The sequence below is a fragment of the Chelonoidis abingdonii genome, chromosome 6 (assembly GCF_003597395.2).
Source record: "Chelonoidis abingdonii isolate Lonesome George chromosome 6, CheloAbing_2.0, whole genome shotgun sequence".
Lineage (NCBI taxonomy): Eukaryota > Metazoa > Chordata > Testudines > Testudinidae > Chelonoidis > Chelonoidis abingdonii.
Genome location: NC_133774.1, coordinates 54,986,940 through 55,014,027, shown reverse-complemented (window position 1 = coordinate 55,014,027; position 27,088 = coordinate 54,986,940). Strand labels below are relative to the sequence as shown.

The following is a 27,088-nucleotide window of genomic DNA, read 5'->3' as shown; positions in this document are numbered from 1 at the left end:
TAATAAGAAACAGTGCCAGAATTAGGACTTGTGCCTTTAAAAGTGTAACTGGTAATAATAGAGATGCTATACAAATGTAAGCCATTGACTATGGCAACACAGTCCTTCTTTATTCTTCTTTTTCATCTAGTCCTTAATTTTAAATTTAAAATAAATATTAAATGACTATTTATAAAGGCATCCCATGACCTAAGGTTCTTGGGTGTCTGACAATATCATAAATAATATAATAGTACAAGCTATGGTAATAAAACTACCCAGTTGAGGAAAAGGTACCAATGAAAATGCTTAGCACTTATATACTGCTTACTCTCTTCAAGGCTCTTTGCAATCAATCATGAATTAATCCTCACAATCCTCCTCCTCCTGTAGGTGAAAGTAATTTATTGTCAGCTCAAACTTTCAAACGCAGATGGGTAAATTCATATTTAGGTTCTTAACTGAGTGGCCTGAAGTGTGGAGGTGTTGGAAAACCCATAGCTCACACTGGATTTCAGTGAGTGCTGTGTGTGCTCAGCACTTCTGGAAATTAGGCCCTTCTGCTGAGAACTTAAATATATATCTAAGTGTCTAATTTTAGGCACAAGCTTTTGAAACATTCAGCCACATTAGCCAGACAAGAAACCTGGGACACAGATTAATGACAATACTGCATCTTGGCAGGGGATTGGACTAGATTGGGGTAGGCATCTTATGGCACATGTGCTAAAGGCAGCACGCAAACTGATTTTCAGTGGCACTCAGACTGCTCAGGTCCTCGCCACCAGGCTGGGGGGCTCTGCATTTTAATTTAATTTTAAATGAAGCTTCTTAAACATTTTAAAAACCTTATTTACTTTACATACAACAATAGTTTAGTTATATATTATAAACTTATAGAAAGAGACCTTTTAAAAATGTTAAAATGTATTACCAGCACATGAAACCTTAGATCAGAGTGAATAAATGACGACTTGGCACACCACTTCTGAAAGGTTGCCAATCCCTAGACTAAATGACCCTTGCAGTCCCTTCTAGCCCTATGGTGCTATGACTCTAATATTTTGCAGCACAGATAACTAGAATTAGGCATCTCGGGAGGAGATCTTGGAAGCTAGGCACACATCTCCCATTGGCTTTCAGTGGGCCCTGGACATCTAACTGTCTTTGTGACTTTGAAAATCTCCCCTTAAATCTGTATCTAGATGCCTAAATAAGTGATCTGACTTTCAATGTTGCTGAACACTCAGGGTATGGCTACACTCACACTTTACAGCACTGCAACTTTCGCGCTCAGGGGTGTGAAAAAACACCCCTCTGAGCGCTGCAAGATACACTGCTCTCTCCCAGCGCTGCCGCTCCGACCACACTCACACTTGAAATTCCAAGTGTAGCCATACCCTTACATATTCCGTTGACTTCAGTAGTTGCTCGGCACCTTTTCAAATGAGGCCACTCATTCAGTTGCCTAAATATGTGTTTAGGCGTTGCACTTACCCAAAGATATTTTTTTAGTAAAAAGATACCTATCTAAGGCTCTAGGTGTACAAATAAAGCAGCAATTTAATCACAGCATAAGCATATACTGAATCAATGTTAGCACCAGGTTGAAAACACAAGAGTTCCTGGCTCCCTGTCATATTTTGACCTTGCTTCTCTCAAATATATGAATAATAAACAAATTACTGTTATATCATGTCATATTAGAAGGAGAACCACTTCTTAAGGCCCTGGCTCCTTTCGTCTCAAAAATATAATGCAGGTCTGTCATCGGTTCCAATTTGCTGAGTACAATTGCCCTCACGAGAGATGAGACACCAAACAATGACTTATGTAGATTGAACCAATATTGTTTAAGGTTAAGGCTTTATGTACTAAACGTAGATCTTGAATGACAATGTTTGAATTACAGGCAGCCCCTGTAGCTTTCAGAGTGCGATCCTCCTTGATTTTCATGCATGAAACCCTTGTATATTCACGGTGTACCATTTTGTATTAGCTGGAGTCTATAAGATATATTATTTTCCAGGATGGTCCAAAAATATTAGTAATCTGTCTTCAAAGTTGTGAATGCATGAATCATTGTTGTAAAGTCCACAATTGGAAGAAAAAACCCAACAGCCTCCAAACAGGTCAGTGATTAAAAAATAAAAAGTCAGTCCTAATCTATGCTGAGTGTAGGCTTCCAGTTTCAGCTGATGGTCAAATATGGATCCCTGTATGTTCAAGATAAAACTCACCTATCCTAAGTCACTGAAAAGATGCTTCATATATTTCCCTCACCCTGAAAGTAATTTATCTGCCTTCTTGCTGGAGGACCAATAGAGCTCAAAGGGGGTTTCAGCTATCTCTGAGGAGTCATTCTGCATTTTCATTGAGCTATTCTCTCTATGGTTAGAGGACTATTATGGCAACTTGTTATCCACAAACACTGGCAGTCTGGCACTTACATGTCCCACATCCTCACAAGTTTACAAATTATCTATGACTAATGAAATGGCAAGGGAGAATCCAGTGGAAAACTTGTTTTGATTCAGATAGAGCACATCATAGATTAGAGCATTTTTACATTCCTATTCTGTGGCTATGAGAGGCAAATCAATCCTTCTTTTCCTTTGCCATAGCATCAGCAAAATCCCATCCACTGGAACTGTTCAGAGTGGTGGGCAGCCTGCTGATCCTGACCAGCCTGAACTCTGCTGCACAGCAAGGTGATCTCATGGCGAGGAATTTCTATGTCTATTTTTGATGCAGTGAAGATTGGATCTAGGCTGACTTAACTAGCAATGAGAGAGCAGTATCAGGCAAGAAGTTAGAAATATACCAAATTCTCTGGCTGAGTTTCATTCAATTTTGCTAAAGAAGATCTTAGACAATTGTATCCTGTTACCTGAATACCCTTACCCCAGTAAATGGTAAAGACCATGATAAGGAGGATTGTTAGCTTTATGAGGAGAGGATGCCAGTTGTTCTTAAAGAGCAAGTGTAGCTGCACAGGCTTTAGGAAAAACAAACAAACCCTCTTGCTTAATATCCTTGACATTTACTGCCCAGTCTCTATCCTTCTATTTTTAGTAAAGGTTACTAAGAAGATGGTACTGGCACAGCTCTAGCTGATCTTTATTTCATTATCAATTACTTACCAGTTTAGTTGTAGGCACGGGATTAGTACTGAGGTACTGTTGCTATCTGTAACTGGCAATCCCCTTCTAGAAATGTATGTATTTATTCTTCTTAATAGGCATCTCTATGGCACATATTATGATGGGGAAGCACAGACATAGAGAAGAGCACTGATGTGTCCAAACTAACATAGGACATTTGTGACACAGCTGGGAATAGCACTGAGATCTATCAGCTCTGAGTCTTGTCCTCTCCCCCAACCAAGAGATCAATCTTCTTTTTCTCCTGAATATCCATGTTGGTTTTATTGAATCTATCATCTGCATTTGATAGTATTGACCACTGGTTTTCCATATAGGGTCCCATCTTATCACTTTTCCTGTTCAATGTGTGCGTACAGCCACAAGGGACAATGTAAGATGTTTGGTCCTGCAGTATCAGTTATATAGCTGACACTCAGAACCATATCTGTTTTTACTCAAACCTAGAAACTATGGTCACTCTGCTTTCCTTGTGTCTGACAGAGGTGAGTAAGCAGATAGAAACAAACTGGCTTAGGTTCAAAACCAGCACCACTTTCATCTTATCTGAGTGTGGTTTGTTGAAGATGCCTTCTACTGGAGATATATAGCTGAGCTTTGCAAATCACTTGTGGTCTTGGGATCATTTTTGAGACGACATTGCTTTTAGAGTCCCCGGTAATAGCTTTGGCATACAGTGCATTTTCCCCTTAAAATGGGACAGGAGACTGCAACCATGCCTGTCTGGTGCAGACCTGGCCACGGCAGTCAGCACATTTGTAACCTCCAGGCGGGAATACTGCAACATGCTCTACTTGGGGGCTAAAGGACTCAGGAGTTAGAGCAGATTGCAACGGGTTGTATCTGTGAGCCATTATGAGTACATAACACCCTTGCTCGGCATTCTGTGTTGACTTCCTATTTGCTTTCAGTCATAGTTTAAGGGATGGTTATGATCTAGAAAGTCATAACTGTTACCTCAGGGATGCCTTTCTGTCCCATTCATCCATGCCACTGGTTCCAGGGATTAAACACTCCAGGGTGGCAGTAGGGTGTTCTTAGACCTGCTGCCTCCAGTTGTCTTCCATAACTCAAGTTTGTTGAGTTTGTTCATGAAGGTGAGACCAGTTTACCTAGTTTAGCTCTTGAGTGATATTAAGGAATCATAAGGAATGGGGTGATTTGGTTAGTAAGCCTGGGTTCTATTTTCTTATTAGCCACTGTGCTTCAAAAATGTAAGGCCGAAAGGTGCCCTCTGGTGATAAACATATAGTATGTAGGGAGTCGATCATGCACTCCCATGGTAAAACCTACAGAGAAGGAAAACTGAGATTCCCCATATGCAGTTTCCTACAGATTATTCTTTGTGGAAGAAGCAGTAGGTCTAGACCCAAACCCTGGGGGATCCACATCAGATCAGGGCATCCATTCAGAGACCCTGTGCTTCTGCATTAGCTCCTTTAGTTCCTAGTAGCGCAGTTCCCACAATTCCTTCTTCTGCCACTGGCACCCGCCTAGCCTCTAGGCACACCTATACACATGTAATGAAATGGGAGTTCTGCTGCTGCTGTGAGGTTCCTGTGGAATTCTGGGGGTGATGAATGTCCTCCTTGCCATACCTCCCTACCCCTCTCCTTCCCCAGATGAGCAGCCTTGGGCCTATAGAGATTGCTCCACAGGGTCTGAGGCAGCAGGAATTGTGCACTGATCCACACCTGTCATCACGCAAGTGAGGTGAGACGCAGGCACCGAGGTTCCCCTCCTGTGCATACCTAGGCAAAAGATTTGCCATTTAAGCTATTCTACCTCTATTTTGCAGTCTAATACAGACAGAGTGGTAATTCACCAAATCACTGGTGTGATCATGAGAGATGGAGACAGAGAACTACCTTGTAAAATAATTGTGTTCCAGGCTTCCTGCAATAACATAACTTTCTTAACTCGCTAAGAAAAAAAATAATTTGGAATAGCATATCATAATCTCTTGAGAAAAAAATTAAACCAATGAAAATAACTAGTTAACATTGCATTCTATACATCACACTGTTTGAATACATCATCAAAACACTATTTCTTACATAAATGGTGGAATTGGTGAATCAAGGCATGTTACTGATTTTTAGACTATGCTATCAAAAATACAATTAATAATGCTTTTTAGCATTCTACACTTGCTAGTAATCTAGATTAGTAATGGCCACTTAAATATAACAAAATGTACTCTAGTTGATGAACATCATGATTTCCTGCTACACCAAGGGGGAGCGAATTGAGAGAATTTATAAACTGAACACAAAGCAAGCCCTAAAAATAATTTGTTGTCTAGTTCTTGACTATTATACTAAGGTCTGAGAGCCTCTAAAAATAATTTTTAAAAGTAAATACTCAGCTTCTTTGCATCCCTATCTAGTAAGATAGTAGATTATGTAAACTACAACAATCTAAACCAGTGCAAACTTCTTGAGCCCAGAAAACCATTATCATTTTCCCCCAACATTCACTGACTGCCAATAGTTGTATTCATTTTAATATCAAAATATTCACACCCATCATGTCACCCCTGGAGCCTTCCTGGACTGCTGCGGAAGCAGAAACTCGGATTTTTTTTTAGGCTAGAGTGGAAGATGCAAATTGCTTTGGCTAATCGCTTCTAGAAAACTTACAATATACTGACTGTCAAATCACTGGCCCTGATAAGTCTGCTTTGCAGTATTCCAGCTCCATGTCCCCTCCAAAATCATAGCTCCAGTCACAGAGGATGTTCCAGGAGGAAGAAGGGGCGAGGTCAGAATATACCCTGATTCAGAAATTCTCAATATCCACAACAGCACCTTGAAGGCCATTGTAGATGGTGATAAACTAGCGAAGTCTTGAGGCAGCTCTAAGTTATGCTGAAGGTCAAACTGTCTCCCAACAGCCCTAAGGATATAGCCACTTTTTCCCTGTTGCAACTTAGTCCTGAATTGATCACAGCTCAGCCAGACCCAAGATTAAGATGCTGGGTTATTTTTTCAGAGGAAAAGGATGAATCTTTAGAGAGGGCACCTTGTTATATTCTCCCCCAGGACCTATCTTAAAGTCCCCCCTACTATCTGGTGTAATTCTGATGCATTACAGAGGCAAAGTGAGCCAGGCAGGGATGGTAACCGTAGCAGGAGATAAACTTGATCAGAGGCAGGGAAAGCACACACACAGATCCTAACTCTGTGTGTGTGTGTGTGTGCGTGCGTGCACATGTGAGTGTGGGTGGGTGTGCGTGCCCAGGCATGCATACTGACCATTTGTTGGCTAGCTCCTATAAACATAGTAATTTGGGAAAACCCTTGTAATGACCCATTGTAAATTATTCCATTAAGAAAGCTAATGCAGCACTGCCATCCTCAACATATAAAAAATCAAGAGATTAGTATAAAATACATGAGGGGTTTTGGTTTGGTTTTGTTTGTTTTAAATCACATTTTGGACCTGTCGTGTGACTCCTGCCTTTTGAACTCGTAAATTTAAAGATCTTGACACCCATTAGTGTGCACATGTTTCAGAGTGCAAATTGAACCTGAAATAAACACAACAATGCAAGAGGACTTCCCCTCCCATCGTACTTCACTTCCTTGGGTTGTACTGGGATCATCACATTGCCCCCAGTCTTATTTCACCATAATGAAGCTGGAGAAGGATAAGAGCATGCAGCTTCTAGTGGCCAGAAGTAGGGACAGCAGGCAGTTCAGCTTCTAATTCCTGAGTTGTCTCCTCGCCTTGCAGTTTCTCATGTGGTTATGAGAAAAATTGCAACACCTTCAGTATTCTCATGAGTTTGCAGCTCTCTTGTAGAAGTTAACTATATATTCAGTCAGATTGTGTATCAGAGGGAGAAAGATGCTCCTTACCACTGTTGTACACAGGCCTAACCTTGCACTCTACCACTCTGATCGGTTGTGCAAAGCCTGCCTGACCAAAAAAATTATGGAGAAGAGTCATGGGAAAAAAAAAGTGTATGACTGTGGTATGCAACCTAATGGGAGACTGAGAGGGAATTTGAGAAGTGATTGATGTTACTGGACATCTAGGGCCTGATACTTCTAATTCTTTGCTCCTGCACCAAACACATCAATGGAAATGGGACCCATATTTGTGCTTCTAGTAACAGCCTGTTCAGGAGTGTGACTAGTTCTCAGAATACACTAGGTTAGCCTCAGGGTTTCTCTTAATTTATGTTCTGGCTGCAAGAGCCCCTTATGGGCCATTTCCGAGCTCAGAATAGCTGGCAGCATTATTTTGTGTGAGTGGGGAGACACTGGCTCTGAAGACATGCATTAAAATCCTAGCTTAGTCCGCAAGCTTGCAATTTTGCATGACTGATACTTTCTGCTTAACAAAAGTCCATAGTGGGTTAGCTGACATGTCTTGATAGAGCTATTGTGGTAAACTTGTACAATGTCTGCTGACAGAATGGGCCAGTTTCACCCCAGTGCGTCTCAGAGGGAATGTTGTCAGTACATTGGGAGTCACCAGTTGGCAGGACAGGTGGCATGACATTGCTGTCTGTCTTTCCGTATGGGTTTCACTAGAGAAAAGCACCTTTAAAAATTCAGCCAGGAAACATAGGAACCACTCCAGCAAAGGCATCAAACATTGTTAAAGAAAGCAAAAATCAGACTTCAAAGTCATCTCACTCTAGAATCCATGATAACACAAAGATTCATCTTTATCAAAGGTAAGGGTCCCTGGACAGTTGGACCCTGTTTGTTAATATTCTGCTTTTGTTCTTGCAGAGCCGCCCAGAGGATTCAGGGGACCTGGGGGTCTTCAGCATTGGGTCCCCCATTGCTGAATTGCCATCGAAGACCCGGCACTTCGGCAGTGAGTCACGGGGCGGAAGGACCCCCCCGTTGCCAAATTGCCGCCAAAGACCCGGAGCGGAGGAAGCTCCGGGGGCCCAGGCCCCATGAGAGTTTTCCCAGGGGGGCCGGGCCCCGCGAGTGAAGGACCTTGCTCCAGGGCCCTGAAAAACTCTCGAGGGGACCCCTGCGGGGCCTGGGGCAAATTGCCCCACTTGCCCCTCCCCCCTCCCAGGCAGCCCTGTTTTCTTGTCCCCAGCATTCTGCAGCAGTACTGACATGAAAGTTCTATTATAGGGAAAAAATAACAGCACAATTGTGCTGTTTGTGCTTGTTCGCTTATGACTAGAGAGGCTCAAATTACATTTGGATCTGGATTCAAAACACCTTCATGTTCATGAGTAATTTATTTACATCCGGGGGCTAGTGTATTATAGGGATAGAGACTGTTTGCAGAGTTCAGATTTTGGTCTGGGTTCTGACTGTGAGTACCCCCCTAAGTTTGGGGGTGTTTGGATCTGGGGTTAGAGCAGGGCCGGCTCCGGGGTTTTGCTGCCCCAAGCAGCCAAAAATAATAAAATAAATAAAGCTGCGATCGCGATCTGTGGCATTTCAGCGGGAGGTCCTTCACTCCGACCGAATTGCAGCCGAGTAGCTGGACCTGCCACCCCTCTCTGGAGTGGCCACCCCAAGCACCTGCTTGCTAAGCTGGTGCCTGGAGCCAGCCCTGGGTTTAAGGTCAGACTCCTGTCTAGCTCTGATATAAGAAAACAAGATAATAAAATGTGCTTTCTCTGTTAGTAAGCTATATTCAGTAAGAATATACTGAGTGTGTCATAAGTAGTTGTGTTTCATAACATTCTCATTATTTGAAGTTTGTTAAAAAAAATCCTAGTCTCTTGAAAGGCGAAGTTTGAGAATATGTTCCTCTATTTAGAGAATCCAGTGTTATAATAGTGATTGCTCTGAAGACTACATCAACTTAAACCCTCTGCAAAAGACCTCTTGTATTTTATGCCTTGTTATCTATTTCAGGTCTTCATTTGCCTAATTATTACTCTGAGGCTGGCAGAGATTTTCCCTGCAGCACTCAGCTCTGCTGACTGCAGAGACCCTACCTGGCACACTAAGTTAGTGCGTCAGCATTCTAGGTAGAAATGAATGAAAAATCAATCAGGGCAACTGCAGTGGTAGCCTATAGAACTCTAACCTACTTTGTGCATGGTTCCCAACATTTCACTGTATACTTAGGCACCCTTTAAAATGGTAAGTGGATCTGAAATAAAATATACCTTTTGTGATCTGTCTGACAAATATTCTGTCATCTTTTCTGTTTGGATCAAGTAAACTTAACACCCAGTTTGCTAAGCTAACTTGCAGCCTGCATTAAAATGCCATGAAAATACGATTTACTTGCTAAGGATTCATTTGTATTTGTTTGTATTATCCAGTATATGGTTATAGACTAGATCATTGTTACTTGCATTAATAGACCAATATGGAGCAGTTTTGGAAAACCAAAAGTACACTAAAACATTTTTAGAAGCACAGTTACTGCTTACTATTTTGTGTATGTTTATGTGTACTTGTATATGTTCATATTTGCACTTCTGCATAGATAGAGTTAAATATTTTTTGATTTCTAGTTTAATTTAAAGGGATATAGGTAACTTTAATGAGAAAAGCTTTAGTCTTGATGTCTAAAATACTTGCTACTGTAACTTTTTCAGCAGAGAGGGTTAAATATTTTATAGACCCATTATACCATGATCAGGCTGTAACAAGTTGTGCAGTGCAACACTAAAGACTTCCAAAATTCACAAGCCTTTTTGTATGTGATGCTCTCACAGTGAAGAAGATTCTTTTGGCTATAAAAAATGAAGAGTCTACTCTTTCTGGTGCTGATTTCTATCTGCTGGGCTGAACATACTGGCAACTACACTCTGGAGCATGACAGAATTATTCACATCCAAGGTAAGGAAATACAGATATATGCAACAGAAATTACGAATACATTAATAGTCCTCAGAGATATTGTTGTGCTTAATGTTTCTTAATTTTCAGTCCTGCTGCACTGCCAGTTTTTTTTTACACTGTTAATATTGAGCCCTTTTTCTTCTGTTCTATTGCATTATTATACTCTTACAGAAATTTTGGAAAATGAAAGTTGCATTGCTTACTTTTAACAGCAGTTAGTCAATCACTGCAATAATTTGTGAGTAAAAGCCAGCATATTTAAAAAAAAAATAGAATGCAGTCTGAAGTAATTAGCAACTGCAGCAGATTTAAATACCTTTACTTTATTATGACATAAATATGATTTAAGGCTGGCTCATACCAAATCTTCACATCACAGATTATGATAATGGCTGATTAATACTTAGAAAGACAGTGAAATGAAATCAGAATCAGGCAACATAAATGTCAGAAAAAATAGCTTACCCCAAAATAAATATTTCCTTCCACATAGCTCTAATTAATGTGTAGAGTTATTCTGCCCCTCTGCATAATCTTGTTGGGTTCATTCGAATCCTAAAGCTTAGAGCTGTATCAGGATTTGAGTCTGCAGCACAATGCAGATGTTTTTTCAGTCCCAGCTTCAGTTGTTGAGGGTCATCCTGTATGAGGAAAGCCAGGACATTTATGCCATAAGGACAGGCAGAGATTTGCCTTCCCTCATTTGTATGTTTACTAGCACTGGTTGAGATAATGGCTCTAACATATAAATTTTGCAGAATTAAGAAACGTGGTGTTTTACTGCTCTGTGTGTGTATGAGGGGGAGAGAGAGAGAGAGAAGAAAAAAAAGTTTGGTGCCTTTTTCTTACTACTCATCAAATTATGTTATTTGAGCTTTCTTATAAAAGTAAAATATCAAGTTAAGGCTCGATACTGAGAGGTGCAGAGCACTTGCAACTCCCAATGACTTTCCAGGGATTTGTAAGTGCTTTGTACCTATTAAGACCAGGCCCTTATATCTTCAAGGTCAAATAAGAGTCACTGAGAGCTGGTTTCACTATAAAGAAATTCATGCTATGAAGGTCAAAGAAATATGCAAATCAAACTGAAGACATAATGGTACTGTGACACAATGGGCATTCACTCCCAAAGGTGAATTTTATATTTGACATTGGTGTCTAATTAATGTTGAAGTCTTCCTTTCTCATCATAACACTTCATTGCTTCATAGCACTCGACTTTTTTATTTATTTTTTTGAAGATCACCCTTAGTGCTGAAGCAAACATTTAAACAAAACCAAAGGCAGCTCTACCTAAATTTCACCTCTTAAAATTGCTTATTCACCTACTACTTTGAGTTTATTTTTCAAACTGTACAATTCACTTATTGTCAGTCTCTCTGCTTACAATCAACTCAGTCTATGAAAGGATATATAGCAGAATAGTTCAAAGCTGTCAAAACATCTGCTAAACCTCTTTCCCCCACAAAATCTGAGCTCTTCCACTTTCGATTCACCTCCTCAGAATAAAGTCTGAGTAATTATTATTGTCCAGCTTTACTACGAGCCCTGAAGTTCAGCTGATTCAGGCTCTCTAAGACCAAGTGGGAGAGTGAATTTCACAGTTGAGGGTCATCCACTGAAAATGCCCTAACCCCACTTGTGGATGTACACAACATCAAGGGACTTTATTTAGCTGTTGCACATCATCTGAACTGAATGGTCAGTATAGAGCACAGAGAAGGTGGGTGAGATAATATCTTTTATTGGACCAATTTCTGTTGGTGAGAGAGACCACTACACTGCATAGTATAGAACACAAGCAGCAAGATGGCTCCTAAGATACACAGGATGCAAATTGTAAAGGGCATAATAGGTTAGACTGCACACCTGATGTTTTTACAATTAATTATTATTTTGTTAATTATTAGTATTCTGGTAGTGCCCAGAGGCTCCATTTAGGGTTGGAACTACATTCTGCCTAGAGCTGCACAACACATGAAAAGATCCAGACCTAGAAAAAAGATGGAAGTTAGTTCATGCTCTGGAGCATATGGGTAAAATGCTACATGCAAAAAGCACCACCAAATAAAGGAGGCAGCGGCATTCTTCAGCACAACTGAAGTCTTTGAAAGGTTTACAGTTACTGTTGTCACAGGGAGCGATGCACAGGAGTACTCCAGTCTGGAGATGACAAAGTTCTGGATAACTGTAGCAGGGTCCACATTGAAAAGGAAAGGTTGCAACCTTCCAGCTGACACTGGATGGAGAAAAGTGCTCTTAGCCACTGCTGCTCTCTGAAAACCAGAAACTGCACAGAATGTTTAACAGGATCCCTGAGCTGTGAACTTTTAATTACAAAGGTCAGGCATACCCCCTACAATCAAAGGGCGAGAAATAATCTCTGCTATTTCTTCTTGTTGCTTCCCCCAGCCAATCAACATAATGTCTGGGCCAATTCTGCTCTCAGTTATGCTGGTGAAAATCCAGAATAACTCCATTTACTTCAATGGAGTTACTTTAGATTTATGCTGGCATAGCTGAGATCAGAATCAGTCCTTCTGTCTTTTGTGGGTTCAGCCAGCTAATTCTGTTTGAAGTCCCAGTCAGGATGGGGAAATCCAAGGAACTGCATCATATCTAGCCAATCACAGAGCTGCGATACTGATGTTAATAGTTATTGTATCAACTACGTAGCTAGTTATCTCAAAAGATAGTGGGCCAGACTCTTCTCTCAATTACAATGGTTTCAGTGTAACTTGATTGACTTCAGTGGATCTACTCCTTATTTATACTAGTATAACTGAGAGCAGACTTTGGCCTGATATTGTAAGGAAGCTGCTAATAGAATATACACACTATAGCGGTAGCCTTAGAAAGAGCATCTCTTCTCCTGTAGGCCTTTGGTTCAGCTCTATCCCAGCTCATTAGTGACCAAAAATCATACAATTCAGATAACTGAGCACGGCCTATTCATTGAGTTATCGGTTTATTTCCTAATAGGCAGATGGCCCCATTATAAAAATTCCACTACAATGGTACTAATTAGCCGCATTGTTGATTGCTTCATCCTACAGGCCTCACATTAAACTGGTAAAAGAGAGAATTTACCTTTAGAGATGATCCTCCATGAAAGGTCTGCCACTCAGAAGCAAGTCAGCGTAGGGAAATATGTTGTAGTGCTACCCAGGTACTGCCTGCTCCATTAACAGCAGACTCCAGTCTCCAAGGCTGTTGATCTGCCACCACCAGTAACATTACTTCTGAATTCTACAACGAAGAATGAGCAAGTTGAGTTAATACTTCAATTTAAGCAAGGGTTAGCAGAGATTTTGAGGTCAGAAAATAAATGATATTGAAAACTTTTCAGTTTAATTAAAATTCTTAAATAATTTGCTGTCCCAATATTTTTTCATTAACAGACACAAGGCACAGACAGTTTTTTCTAGGCTTGCTCTGCACGCACATGACTTTAGCATGCTTGCAATCCAATCCTGTAAGGTGCCAAGCCCCTTTCATCTCCTACTGAGAGAGAAAGTCACTCAGCATCTTGCAGGACTGGGTTCTTGATTCTGAATTTGAGAAGTTCCTTCACTTTATAAAGGTTCCAAAGCACTACATCACTTTCTGGAGTTTCCCAAACCAAGGCTCAAAGTATTAAATGTGGTTTGGGCTACAAAAAAATGCAAAAACCACAGAAGTTCTTTGGATTCTGGTTCATGGGAGGCTACCCTGTTCATCAGAAAAGCTGGCCTGCTTTGGAAGCTTATTAAAAAGAAGCACGTAGCATAGAGCCCTGGTAAATTGTAGGGCCAACTGGAAAGAGGAGATCCTACCCTGGCCTGCAACGTTGGATGCTTCACCTTTAATCTCCCGTTTGCATTGGCATATAAAAGCCTGGAATTTACATTGCCCTAAGCTCTGAATAACTATCTTGTATGATCACAAACAAGGGGACAGACTTGATAACCTGTCTTCTAGAGGATCCTTGTTTTTTTATTATTTTCTGTTTGTTTTTAATTTAAAATTAAATATAACATGGTAGAGCTAAAGGATAATTTTTTGATAACTTTGACAGAGGTTTTATTTGTGTAATTTCAAATAATACAGTGGGATCTAACCCAAGATTGTTCAAGGAGTCCTCCTGTAGTCTTACTGCAGGGATGGATTCTGATTAATCCATTCCTTGAGTTTAGCAGTAGATAAACAGACCGAGACAACACTGGACACTTTACATTTTCAGGGAGGTACAGGCAAATCTGTGTTACCCACTACTCTCTCTGAGGAAGGTCTGCAATGGGCATGTAAGTTATCCGGGAGAGAACTTTCAGTGCCAGACTGTATGCTGTCTGTCTGAGAACACATAAGCAAAAAGCCCCCTCCCTCCTCAATATGCAGCAGCTCAAGTGGAATACTGAGTAGTTGTCCTTATGCTCTTAGCTGCCCTGAAGGAATGTCCTTTAACCTCAAAGAGTTGGAGGGAAGTACATAGGAAAGACACACAGAGGTCGGTCTCTAAAAGAAATGGACACCCCAAACAGTCAGCAGATTTTCATTACAACAAACACAAGGGGTTTTTGTTGTTGTTTTTAGTCACAGAGAAAGGGGTTTGCTGCTGCAGATAGTTACTGATAAAATATTTATTAAGAACATAAGAATGGCCATACTGGGTCAGACCAATGATCCATCTAGTTCAGTATCCTATTTTCCAACAGGGGCCAGTGCCAGATGCTTCTGGATGAGTCAACAGAGCAGGACAATTTATTGAGGGCAAGTGTATACTACAGTGCTACATCGGCGCAGCTGCACTCTCCTGTTGGCATAATGATTCCACCTCAGCAAGAAGTGGTAGTTGTATCAGCGGGAGAGCATCTCCCACAGACATAGTGAGGGTTTGGACAGAGTGAAACTTGCATTGTTAGATCAACTTAAGCGATAGTGTAGACCTGACCTGAGTGATCCATCCCCTGTCATCCAGGCCTAACTTCTAGCAGTTAGAGGTTTAGGGACACCCAGAGCATGGGGTTGCATCTCTGTTCATCTTGGCTAATACCCATTGAGAGACCTAGCCTCCATGAACTTAACTAATTCTTTTTTGTACCCAATTATAGTTTTGGCCTTCACAACATCCCCTGGCAATGAGTTCCACAGGTTAACTATGTGTTGTATGAAGAAGTACTTCTTTGTTTGTTTTAAAGCTGCTATCTGCTAATTTCATTGGTTGGCCTCTGGTTCTTGGATTATAATAAGGGGATAAATAACACTTCCTTATTCACTTTCTCCACATGATTTTATATATTTCGATCATTTCCGACCTCAGTCATCTCTTTTCCAAGCTGAACAGTTCCAGTCTCTTTAATGTCTCCTCAGATGGAACTGTTCCATATCCCTAATCATCTTTGTTACTCTACTCTGTAATTTTTCCTATTCTGGTAATCTTTTTTGAGATGGGTGACCAGAACTGCACACAGTATTCAAGATGTGGGCATACCATGGATTTATATAGTAGCATTATGACATTTTCTCTTATCTGTTTCTTTTCTCATGGTCTCTAATATTCTGTTAGCTTTTTTGAATGCTGCTGCACTTTAAACAGATGTCTTCGGAGAACTATCCACTCTTTCTTGAGTAGTAACTGCTAATTTATACCCCATCACTGTGTGTGTATGGTTGGAATCATGTTTTCCATGTGCATTACTCTTCATTTATCAACACTGAATTTCTTGAGCTACCTAGTTTTGTGAGATCCCTTTGTAACTCTTCACAGTCTGCTTTAGACTTCCTTTCTTAAGTAATTTTGTATCATCTATAAATTTTTCCACCTCACTGTTTACTCCTTTTTCAGATCATTTATGAATATGTTGAACACACTAGTCCCAGTATAGCTCTTGGGTCGACCCTGCTATTTACCTCTCTGTACCCTGAAAATTGACTGTTTGTTCTTACCCTTTGTTTCCTGTCTTGTAACCAGTTACTAATCTATAAGAGGACCTTCCCTCTTCTCCCATGACTGCTTAGTTTGCTTAAGAATGGTTAATGAGGGACCTTATCAAAAGTTTTCTGAAAGTCCAGGTATACTAAGTCCACTGGATCATCCTTGTCCACATGTTTGTTGAACCCTCAAAGAATTCTTATAGATTGGTGAGGCATGATTTCCCTTTACAAAAGCTGGGTTGACTCTTCCCCAGTGTGTTGTATTCATCTACATGTCTGATAATTCTATACTTTACTATGGTCTCAACCAATTTGCCTGGTACTGAAGTTAGGTTTACTGGTTTATTATTGCCAGGATCACCTCTGGAACCTTTTTTAAAAATTGGTGTCATGTTAGCTATCGGCTAGTCACGTGGTACAGAGGCTGATTTAAGTGATAGATTACGTACCACAATTAGTAGTTCTGAAGGAACTCAATATGAAAGTGCAGAACTCTTGAGTGAATACCATCTGGCCCTAGTGACTTATTACTGTTTAATTTATCAATTTGTTCCAAAACCTCCTCTATTGGCACTTCGGTCTGGGACAGTTCATCAGATTAGTCATCTAAAAAAAATGGCTCAGATATGGGAATCTCCCTCAAATTAAATCCTCTGCAGTGAAGGCCGATACAAAGAATTCATTTAGCTTCTCTATAATAGCCTAGTCTTCCTTAAGTGCTCCTTTAGCTTGCAGGAATTTCATTTGTGTGATTGTTCCTTTTAATTTCAGTTTAACTGGTCTCATTTTTGTGCAGTTCCCTTTCTGAAGTTTAAATGCTACTATAGTGGGTTTCTTTGTATTTCCCTCCTTCAAGGATGTTAAATTTAATTACATTATGGTTGCTGTTACTGAGTGGTTCAGCTATCTTCACCTCTTGGATCAGATCCCATGTGCCATTTAGGACTAAATCAACAATTGCCTCTCCACTTGTGGGTTCCAGGACCAGCTGCGCCGAGAAGCAGTCATTAATAATATCTAGAAATTTTATCTCTGCATCCTGAGGTGACATGTACTCAGTCAATATGGGGAAAGTTGATATCCCCCATTATTATTGAGGTTTCTGTTTATGTAGCCTCTCTAATCCCCATTTCAGTCACCATCACCATCCCGGTCAGGTGGTCAGTGTATATTCCTATTGCTATACTCTTATTATTCAAGCATGGCATTGCTATCCATAGAGAGTCTATGATGCAATTTGATTCATTTAAGACTTTCACTATATTTAACTCCATGCTTTCTTTCATGTATATACCATTCTCACACAAGCATGACCTACTGTATCATTCCTACATATTTTGTACCATGATGTTACCATGTCCCATTGATTTATCATTTCGCTAAGTTTCTGTGATGCCTGTTGTATCAATATAAACATTTAATACCAGGTACTCAAGTTCACCCATTTTAGTATTTAGACTTCTTGCATTTTTATAGAAGCACTTATAAAATTTGTCAACATAGTTGTCTGCCTTCATGTAATGTAATTGAATGGACTTTTTTTGTTTGTTTCTCTTTTATTCCTACCTGTGCTTTGTTAATTTATCCTCTCCTCTTTACTAGGATATAGAGTATCGCTTTAATAATTCCTTCTCCAAGGGATGTATCTTTCTGAACCATGTGCTACTTGGCGCCTGCTGGCTTTTCCCCTAGCCCTTAGTTTAAAAACCTGTAACCTTTTAAACTTTACATGCCAGCAATCTGGTTCCATTTTGATTTGATGGAGCCCAGTTCCTAGTAAATCTATATCTCTAATCCAAACACCATTGTCTCATCCACAGATTGAGACCTGGCAGTTCTGCCTGTTTAACTGGCCTTGCATGTGTAACTGGTAGCATTTCAAAGAATGTACCATAGAGGTTCTGGACTGCAATCTCTTCCCTAAGAGCCTAAATTTGGCCTCCATGACTTCTCTCCTACTTGTCCCTGTGTCATTGGTACCTACATGTACACAACCTCTGGCTTCTTACCCAGACTGTACATAAATCTGTCTCGGGAGGTCCACAACCTTTGCACCTGGCAGGCAATTCACCACGAGGCTCTCCTGGTCATCGCAAACCCAACTATCTATATTTCTAATAATTGAATCCTCCATTACTTACTATTACCTGTTTCTTCCTAATACCTTGAGATATGTCTATGTGTATTAGTGTGTCTTATACTAGTATAGCTTATTCTCTTATGGGTTTGTCTACGCACAAAACTGTACTGCTATTAACTATACTGGAATAAAGATAATGGAAATATATGAGAGTAAGCTAAACTGGCATAGTCACGTTTATACTGGTGCACCATGTCCGCACTAGGGATTATACCAAATGAATGCTCTTGGGGGAAAAAATCACATCTGTAACCAACGTAGTTAAATTGGTATAAAACTATGTGTAGACTAGGCCTACATTTACAGAAACAAACTTTAGCAGTATAAGCACCCTTATACTGGTGTAACAGTCTCCACACTGGGAGGACTGTACAGGTTTAACTAAACTGGTATAATTAAACCAGTATAATTTTTGTGCAAAGACAGACCCGTAGGGACTCTGAGAAACTGCAAATAAGGAAAACTGTGATTTCCCCCAACACTCACTTTTGGGTATCTTTTGAACCCATTCAAAGTGCCACTTGCTGTGTAATAATTCAAAGACCCAGGATATCTATTAGAGAGAAGAAATACTCCTCCTGTAAGTTGCAACTCTGCAATAAACAAAGTTGACTCAGCTAAAGCACTAACTGCCAACTTAATTCCTTAAGGGTGATAGGAAGCTTTAACATATGCATCCAATTTGTCCAAGATTTAAAAAAACAAACAAGAAAGCCCAGGGGAGAGAATACATGGGACTTGTTTGGCTAGGCCTGTGCTATAGCGTTTTCTTGAGCAGTTGTGATTTAAAGTTAATGTTAAGCGTAATTTCTTTTCCCTTTATAAACACCCTCTGCATGTGCAGTAGCAAGTTTTCTGTTGTGTATACCACAGTGTAAGAAGCAAACTTGCAAATTTGATGTCCTTGGAAAAGGAAAGACCTATTAATCAACCAAGGATAGGCAAAATTTCTAGGTATGGAGAGGTCCTCTGCACCCATAGCTTGCCTTCCTCACAATAAGGTGGTCAGCTAGTGAGGGGCAGCTGGCAGCTAGAGCCGCAGTACAAGGCATTTGATACTGGCCACTTTCAGAATTAGCATAGTGACCCGGAGTGCTGTGCTCTTTTGTCTTGAAGGAAGTGGATGGGGAGAAGAACCCTGATTCTGCAGTGGTCTCTATGGCCCCAATGTAGGCTCCCTGCAGCAAACCTCTCAGGTCTATTTCTGCCCTCTCATGGCCAACTGTTTCCCAGCAGTCCTTATTCAGACAAGAAAATCTCAACACAGATCAATAGCAAAAAGAATATCTCTATTAATCCTTCTATGCTCCTGACTTATTTTTCTTGCGTTTGCTGCATTTAATTGAACTAAATACTTATCTGCTTTCTCTTCATAGTATTACCAAAAAAGTTTAAAATAATCTAAATTAGGGGCGATCTGGTGCAAACTAAACAGTTCACTACTTGCAACTTGAATACAAGTCATCACTTGAGGGCCATCTGATCTTAAACCCCTAGTGGATATTTATCCAGATATCAGATCCATCATCTAATTTGGCCAAGTTGTCAGTATCTGCTCAAGGACAGCCCAAGATAGTGGATTCTTTCCTTGAGGGGCATTGATGAGCCATTAACAGCTGTCTGACTAGTCCATTGTTATACCTGAAAGGCGGGTTGTGTGTGTTCCCAACCTCACAACATATTTCAGTAACATACACATAAGCAAAACTTCATAATTTCCCATACAATGATAGCATATACAATTCAATAGGATATTAATGTTCACCAGATCAGAACTTTTCAAATGATAACTCACAAGGCAAACTTTGTACAAAATGTATCCTAATTATGTGACAGTGATGAATGTGGGCGTTCCCGGGTGCTACTCTGAGGTACAGAGTGCCATAGTATTGTTGATTGGAACAGTTTTATGTGAACTTTCAGCCCAGGTTTCTGGCATCTCTATGACTAGATGATGAGATACTGTGCATCAGAGGCTCATATCTGGCATTAATACTTACAAAAATAATGTGTGGAAAATAATTTTCCTGACAAGTTTCGAGCTGGAAGAATACAACTTTGACACTTATGCATTTTGCTCTCTCTTGACACAAATGAAGTGTAGTTGGTGTTTCAGCCAAATAAGTACAAAAAAGCTTGTGTTGGCCAGACAACAGATTTAGAGAGATTTTGTTTCGCCAAAAAACAAAACAAAAACATAGAGGGGAAAAAAGTTTCCAAGCATAATTCTTCACGTTTTGTGTTAAAAATGTGTTACTACCCCAGATTCTTCACTTCAGATATTCAAATGTAGTCTTATTAGTACTAATATTCCCTAGATGTAATGGCTGATAAGTATTACCTTTGTAATGACTACTGAATCTTTGAATAAACGCAATATGGCCCACTTTGTTGCCCTACCGAGGAGTAAGTGATCATATTTTAAGACTAAGGTTATGCTTAAATCATATAACAGAATAGCAAAGTTGTTGAAAGCAGGAATCAAATCAAGCTAATAACTCCATGGATGTTCTACCATTGGGAGCAAAATAGTGCCCGGAAGCTGAAACTATAGATCATGTAGGCAGTAAAAGGAATCTACCTGACAAAACACACTCAATATAGTTGAAGGAAAAAATCTTAAAATTGTGGTTTTCTTCCACTATTCACATATTTTATAGTTGGACTGTAAGTTCTTCTCTTCAGCTCTCATAGGCTCATAGACTTTAAGGTCAGACGGGACTATTATGATCATCTAGTCTGACCTCCTGCACAATGCAGGCCACAGAATCTCACCCACCCAGTCCGGTAAACAAACCCCTAACCATGTCTGAGTACTGAATCCTCAAATTGTGGTTTAAGACCTCAGCTGCAGAGAATCCTCCAGCAAGTGACCCGTGCCCCATGCTGCAGGAGAAGGCAAAAAACCTCAGGGCTTCTGCCAATCTGCCTGGAAGAAAATTTCTTTCCGACCCAGATACGGCAATCAGTTAAACCCTGAGATGTAGGCAAGACACCAGCCTGCACCAGAAAGAATTCTCTGTAGTAACTCAGATCCTAGTCCAGCTAACATCCCATCACAGATCACTAGCATACTTACCTGTGATAATCAAGATCGATTTGCCAAATTAATTGCAAAATTAGGCTATCCATCATACCGTCCCTCCATAAACTTATCAAGCTTAGTCTTGAAGCCAGATATGTTTTGCCCCCACTCTCCCCCTTGGAAGGCTGTTCCAGAACTTTACTCCTCAATGGTTAGAAACTTCATCCAGTTTCAAGTCTAACTTCCTAGTGTCCAGTTTATATCCATTGTTCTTGTGTCGACATTGGTACTAAGCTTAAATAATTTCTCTGCCTCCCTAAATTTGTCCTCTGATATATTTATAAAGCCATCATATCTCCCCTCAATCTCTTTTTGGTAAGCTAAAACAGCCAAGCTTTTTGAGGTCTCCTTTCATAAGATAGGTTTTCTATTCCTTGGATCATCTTAGTAGCCCTTCTCTGTTCCTGTTCCAGTTTGAATTCATCCTTCTTAAACATGGGAGACCAGAACTGCCCACAGTATTCCAGATGAGGTCTCACCAGTGCCTTGTATAACATATTAACACCTCCTTATCTTTGCCGGAAATACCTCGCCTTATGCATCCTAAAACCGCATTAGCTTTTTTAACAGCCATATCACATTGGTGGCTCATAGTCATCCTGTGATCCAACCAATACTCTGAGGTCTTTCTCCTCCTCTGTTACTTCTGGTCTATGCTTACTTACCATGTTGAGTGGCATTACAATCATTACATTCTGAATAATTTTTGATGGATAAAATATGACAAAGACCATTTGAGAAGGTTCACAGCTAGCTGTATGAATGGTGTCTACACACTGTCCAGACTCCTGCCTCCTGGTCTGCAATATTCTCATAATTTCCCAAAGCTGATATGCCATTAGTCATAATGGGCTAAATTCTGTTCTCATGTGTAGAAGCCAGTGAGAACCACTGACACTATTAATGTGCATTGAGGGCAGAATTTGAGCTAATATAGTCAATAAACTAGCAGGTGCAACCTAACTGAGAGATCAAGCAGTGTGTTATAATAATCCATCTGAGAATCCTACTGAAATCAAGGGGGGAGGTGTATGCATAGTGATAGCAATGATGGGAACAAGAGTGCTACTTGTATGGCAGAGACAAGGTGGGTGAGGTAATATATTTTATCTGTTGCTGGAAGAGGCAACTTTCGAGCTACACAGAACTATTCTTCAGGTCAGATAAGGGAGACAGTGAGGCAAGACGCAGGAGACGTGGGTAAGTGTATTTGCACACTAGAGCAGGAGGTATAATTTCTTATTTAGGGTTTCAGGTGGGATCATATGAGGGGCAACTAGCCCATCCTGCTGCTAGCACCGCTGCTGCTACACTTCTATTTTTAACCTGCTAGCTCAGTCAGAGCTACCACTTGTAAGTCTATCCAAGCTGGAAATTATACCTCCAGCTCTGTGTAGAGGTACCCTAAGAGGCATGTTTCCTCCGATGCCCCTTCTTGTGCACTTGTCAGTAGCCCCTTTGCTCGCCCAATATACATTTTGAAATACAATTAATTGGGGGGGGGGAGTGGGCGGAGTTTGGGTGCTGCTGTTCTATATGGTTCCAACAGGAAATGTTCAGCTGAGCAGATCAACCTTCACAACAGCTCTGACCACTTGGTTCCGAGATGGAACAGCAAGAGGCCAGTCAACATGAGCTTTAGCATAGGTGCAGCAGCAACCCCTTTCCCTCTGGCAGCCTGTGCCTGGATATACCAGGTTCTTTGCAAGCTGTTTTTACTTTTTCCCTTTTCTCATGAGCTTTTGTGGCCAGAACTCCTTCATCTGAAAAATCAGGATTCACACTCATTAGAGGGAATGATATCAGTGCATATTCCTGAAGCCCATGTGACATCCACTGTGGCATTTGCTGGTCCCTTCCTCATTTATTTGTTATAAGAAAGAGTATGACTCAGCCAAAAAGGGGCAGTTCCCAACTCTAGGAGAGAGCACAGAGGCAGAAGTAAAATCTAAAGGAGGAGGCAAAAACAAAACTATTACAGATTGTTCAATGTAGTCCAAATGATAGAAAAACAGATGTCGAGCAAAGCAAGTGATAGCTGACAAGCCAAAGTACTGTTAAATATTTTGTTTTTCTTTTAAGAAACTTTAAAACCATAATCAAATTGAACAAATTAATTTCTTTAACAAGTTGAGATATTGCAACCTACTCTTTTGATAGAAAGGAATTTCTTCTTTTAAATATTCCTCTTACAGGAACTGATCTGAGAAGGCTCCAGTAAGTTGTTCTGCAGATTTTAGGAATTTTAGAGGGGTGAGAGTCTCCTTCTGAGTCATTCTAAAATGAAGGAAATGCTGATTTATTCCTATTCCTATTTCTGTTATCTAATGTATTGAAGTTCTAGAACAAACTGCTGCTTACCTTATGAGGCAAATATTTTATCCCTTTGGCATGGCCAGTGCCTGGAATTATTCTGTTGAAAAATCTGCCCAGCAAATTTCTTTCAACCTAGTTCTGATCACATAGCAGAGTAGAAGAGTAGCTGCCAGGATATTAACTTTATCTTCTCTCTGCAAGTCACAAGGAGTGGCAAGAGGTTATCCAGCCTCTTCATCACTGTTACCCCTTTGTAGAGGGCTCTCATGTGTCCATGTGTATGGCTTATTTTATCTCAAAAGGAGATAAATAGTCCCAGCTCAACAACCATTTTGCTAGATATCATTTAAAGCAGCATGAATTTGAGTTTACAGTTGATCACATGTGCAGTAGGACATGTGATGTAACCAGGGCCAGTGCAACCATTTAGGTGACCTAGGCAGTCGCCTATGGTGCTAAGATTTAGGGGGCACCATTTTTTTCGACAGCGACCGCGGCGGCCAGATCTTTGGCCACCCTAGTCGCCGCCAACATTTAGGCGGAGGGAGCTGGGGCAGGGGAGCGCAGGAAGGGCCACCTGCAGCAAGTAAGTGGGGGGGCGGCATGCAGGGAAAGTCCCTGCCCCACCTCACCCCTGCCCCACCTCCTCCCTGAGCACGTTGTGTCTGCTTCACTTCTACCATCTCCCAGGCTTGCGGTGCCAATCAGCTTAGTGCATGGAGCGGGGGTGGTGCCTCAGGGCGGAGGGTGGGAGGTGGGGAGCTGCCCCAAGGGGGGTGCCTTAGGGCGGATGCGGAGTGGGGGGGAGCTGCTGGGGGGCGGGGGGGAGGGTACAAGGTGGAAGTTTTGCCTAGGGCACAAAACATCCTTGCACTGGCCCTGGATGTAACAGTTATAAATTCTTTAATGGATGTCTCTGCTGCCACGCAGCTTTTCCCTTTTTTTTTAGTTCAATTGTTTGGTCTTGAGATAAGAAGACTGAAGAGAGACCTGAGAACAGTCCTCAGATATGTTAAAGGCTGTCATTAAGAGGATGGTGATCAATTGTTCTTTATGTCCACTGAGGTAGGAGAAGTAGTAATTGGCTTAATCTGCAGCAAGGGATATTTAGGTTAGATATTAGAGAAAACATTCTAACTATAAGGATAGTTAAGATTTTAAGAACAAGTTAGACAAACACCTCTTAGGGACCAGCTAGGTAAACTTGATCTTGCCTCAGCATGCAGGTCTGGACTAGGTGAACTCTCAAGGACACCTCCAGCCCTATATGTCTGTTGTTTTCCCTAATGTGCTGGTCAGCCTCAGTACACTCAATTCATACACTATCTGTCTCTTTCCTACTCTGCACATCACCTGGATTTTTTTTGTGGCTCTCTGAACTCTCAGTTTGCTGGCTGCTCTGAAATATCGGGGAAAAATTGTTTTGGGTTGGCCTAAAACAGAATATATTCAGTTTTTTCAGTGAACCAAAACCATAACTGTTGCATTGTTGAGGCTCTTCACCCTTTAAAAAAAATAATAAAATTTGAGTCAATTTGTAAACAAAAAGTCACTTTGAACAGAATAATCAAAACATTTCATTCTGAACTTTTTTTTATTTGTTTTCAGATTTTTTTTTTGTAACATATGTTTTTGACTGAAACAATTCAGTAAATTTGACATAAGTTTGCAAACATTTTTGGTCGACCCGATTTTTTTTTCATGGTAAAAAATAGTTTCAGCAAAAAAAATTCATCCAGCTCAAATGCAGACACCAGAACTGGACACACTATTCTAGTGAGACAAGGTGGGTGAGGTAATATACCGAAGAAGAGTTCTGTGGCTCTTGAAATCTTGTCTCTTTCATCAGCAGAAGTTGGTCAAATGAAAGATATTACCTTACCTACTGTGTCTGTCTCATATTCTGGGATTACAACAATGCCACAAATAATAATCTAGTAGCTTTTTTAACAATGCTGTGTACGGGACAAGATCACTTCTGTAAGGTGGAAAATTAAAATAACTTTTATTTTTCTTATTTGGACAGGAAAGTTATGAAGAACAACATACTCCAATGTCTCCAGTTTCATATTCTTATCTTTTCCAAACTTGGGTTTTCAGGGGACTTTCCTTGCTCAAAATTTAGCAAGCATTGTGAGCACTTTCACTTGTTGCATTTTAAGGGATGATTTTTCAGTTCAGATCTAAGGCTTAGCTATTCTCCAACACTTCCTTACTTCTGCTTGATATTCCTCCTTTATCCCTTGTAGCCACAGCGTTTTATTGAGAGGTCATGCTGAGATAGTTATCTCTGATGATTCTGTCCTGCTCTGCTTTCTAAGACCGAGTCTTCCATCCTGTAGGTAAAACCTGCATTATTTGTTCCTAGATCTATTACCTTCCATAACTTCCTCTGCCAGGGCTCCAGACTGAAGCTGCCTACATACTGTGTAACAGAGCCTGGTGCTGGAAAGATTGTCTGCCTTCCTCCAGAGCCGGATTCTCTAGTGCAACAGGCTTTGGTGGAACAGGAAGTGGTGATTTCTGATTCACTGTGCTGAATCTAACACAGAACATGAATTGTGCAATAAAAGCTCTGCAACTAGACAAAGGAAAATAAAGTTAACATATGAATGTGATGACCACCATCTTGGCTGACACAGTGGGGACCTCCAGAAAAGCCTGAGCTGCTACACCTTGAGCTAAAGCTGGGCTTTAATAGTCAGGTGGTCTACGAGTCACGTGGGGGTGGGGAAGGGCCGCAACATACATTCACCAGAAGGTTACTGTCATAAACAGATAGCTAAGGGTTAATGGTTCTTTTACCTGTAAAGGGTTAACAAAGGGAACCAAACACCTGACCAGAGGACAAATCAGGAAACCGGGTTTTTCAAAGTGAGGGAGGGAACTTCTGGGTATGTTTTGTCTTTGTTCTGCCTGTTTGTTTCTCTCGGCTATGAGGGAAGAGCTTTTTTTTTTTTCTATCTCCAAGCTTCTTTCTACCCTTCTGTTCCCAAGTTGTGAGTACAAAAGGAAAAGCAATAGGTTTATATTGTATTTTGTATTTACATGTGTGGAGTTGCTGGAATGTTTAAATTGGATATCTTTTTGAATAAGGCTGATTATTCATATTTTCTTTTAAGCAATAGCCCTGTGTTTATGTCATCTTGATGCAGTGATCATGTCATGTGTTTTTCTTTTCTTTTTTTTTTTATATAAAGCCTTTCTTTTTAAAACTTGTTTGGATTTTCTTTCCTAGTTAAGGCAAGGGGATAGGAATCTCTGTGCCAGGAGTACTGTCTCTCTCAGGGAAAGACTGGGAGGGGGAGAAGAAGGAGGGGGAAGGTAAAATCGTCCTCTCTGTTTTGTGGTTCAAAGGGATTGAAGCAGGGAAATCTCCTAGTATCCCAGGGCGGAAAATCTGTGGTAGGAAGTCAAAGAGAATCAGGAAGGGAAGTGGGTTAGTTTCCCTTTGTTGGAGGCTCAGCATCTGAGTCTTTAGGCTGGCGATACCCCACAGTGGGAGAGGATGCGTTTGTAGCGCAGAACAGAGAGTTTATCAGGTACTGTTTATCAGGTACTCAGAATCCTGATTGGTGGAAGCGAGATAAGATCCAAGCTGGTAATTAAGCTTGGAGGTTCATGCTAAGCACCCAGATTTTGGACACTAAGGTCCAGATTTGGGACAGAGGCTTATTACAGTTACACAATATTGCCAGCT

General features: G+C 40.7%; 1 protein-coding gene across 3 annotated transcripts in view; it reads left to right on the top strand.

Annotated features, from left to right (window-relative positions):
- HAPLN1 (hyaluronan and proteoglycan link protein 1) overlaps positions 1-27,088 on the top strand; it is an 89,252-nt gene that overhangs the window by 26,723 nt on the left and 35,441 nt on the right. For 2 of the 3 annotated variants that reach the window (XM_032763425.2, XM_032763427.2), the window contains exon 2: positions 9,808-9,931. In XM_032763425.2, coding sequence (XP_032619316.1) covers positions 9,835-9,931 — 97 coding nt within the window. In that variant the 5' untranslated portion in view covers positions 9,808-9,834. Of the gene's footprint in view, positions 1-9,160; positions 9,224-9,807; positions 9,932-27,088 lie in introns of those variants that run through there. The other variant, XM_032763426.2, reaches the window with a different exon arrangement.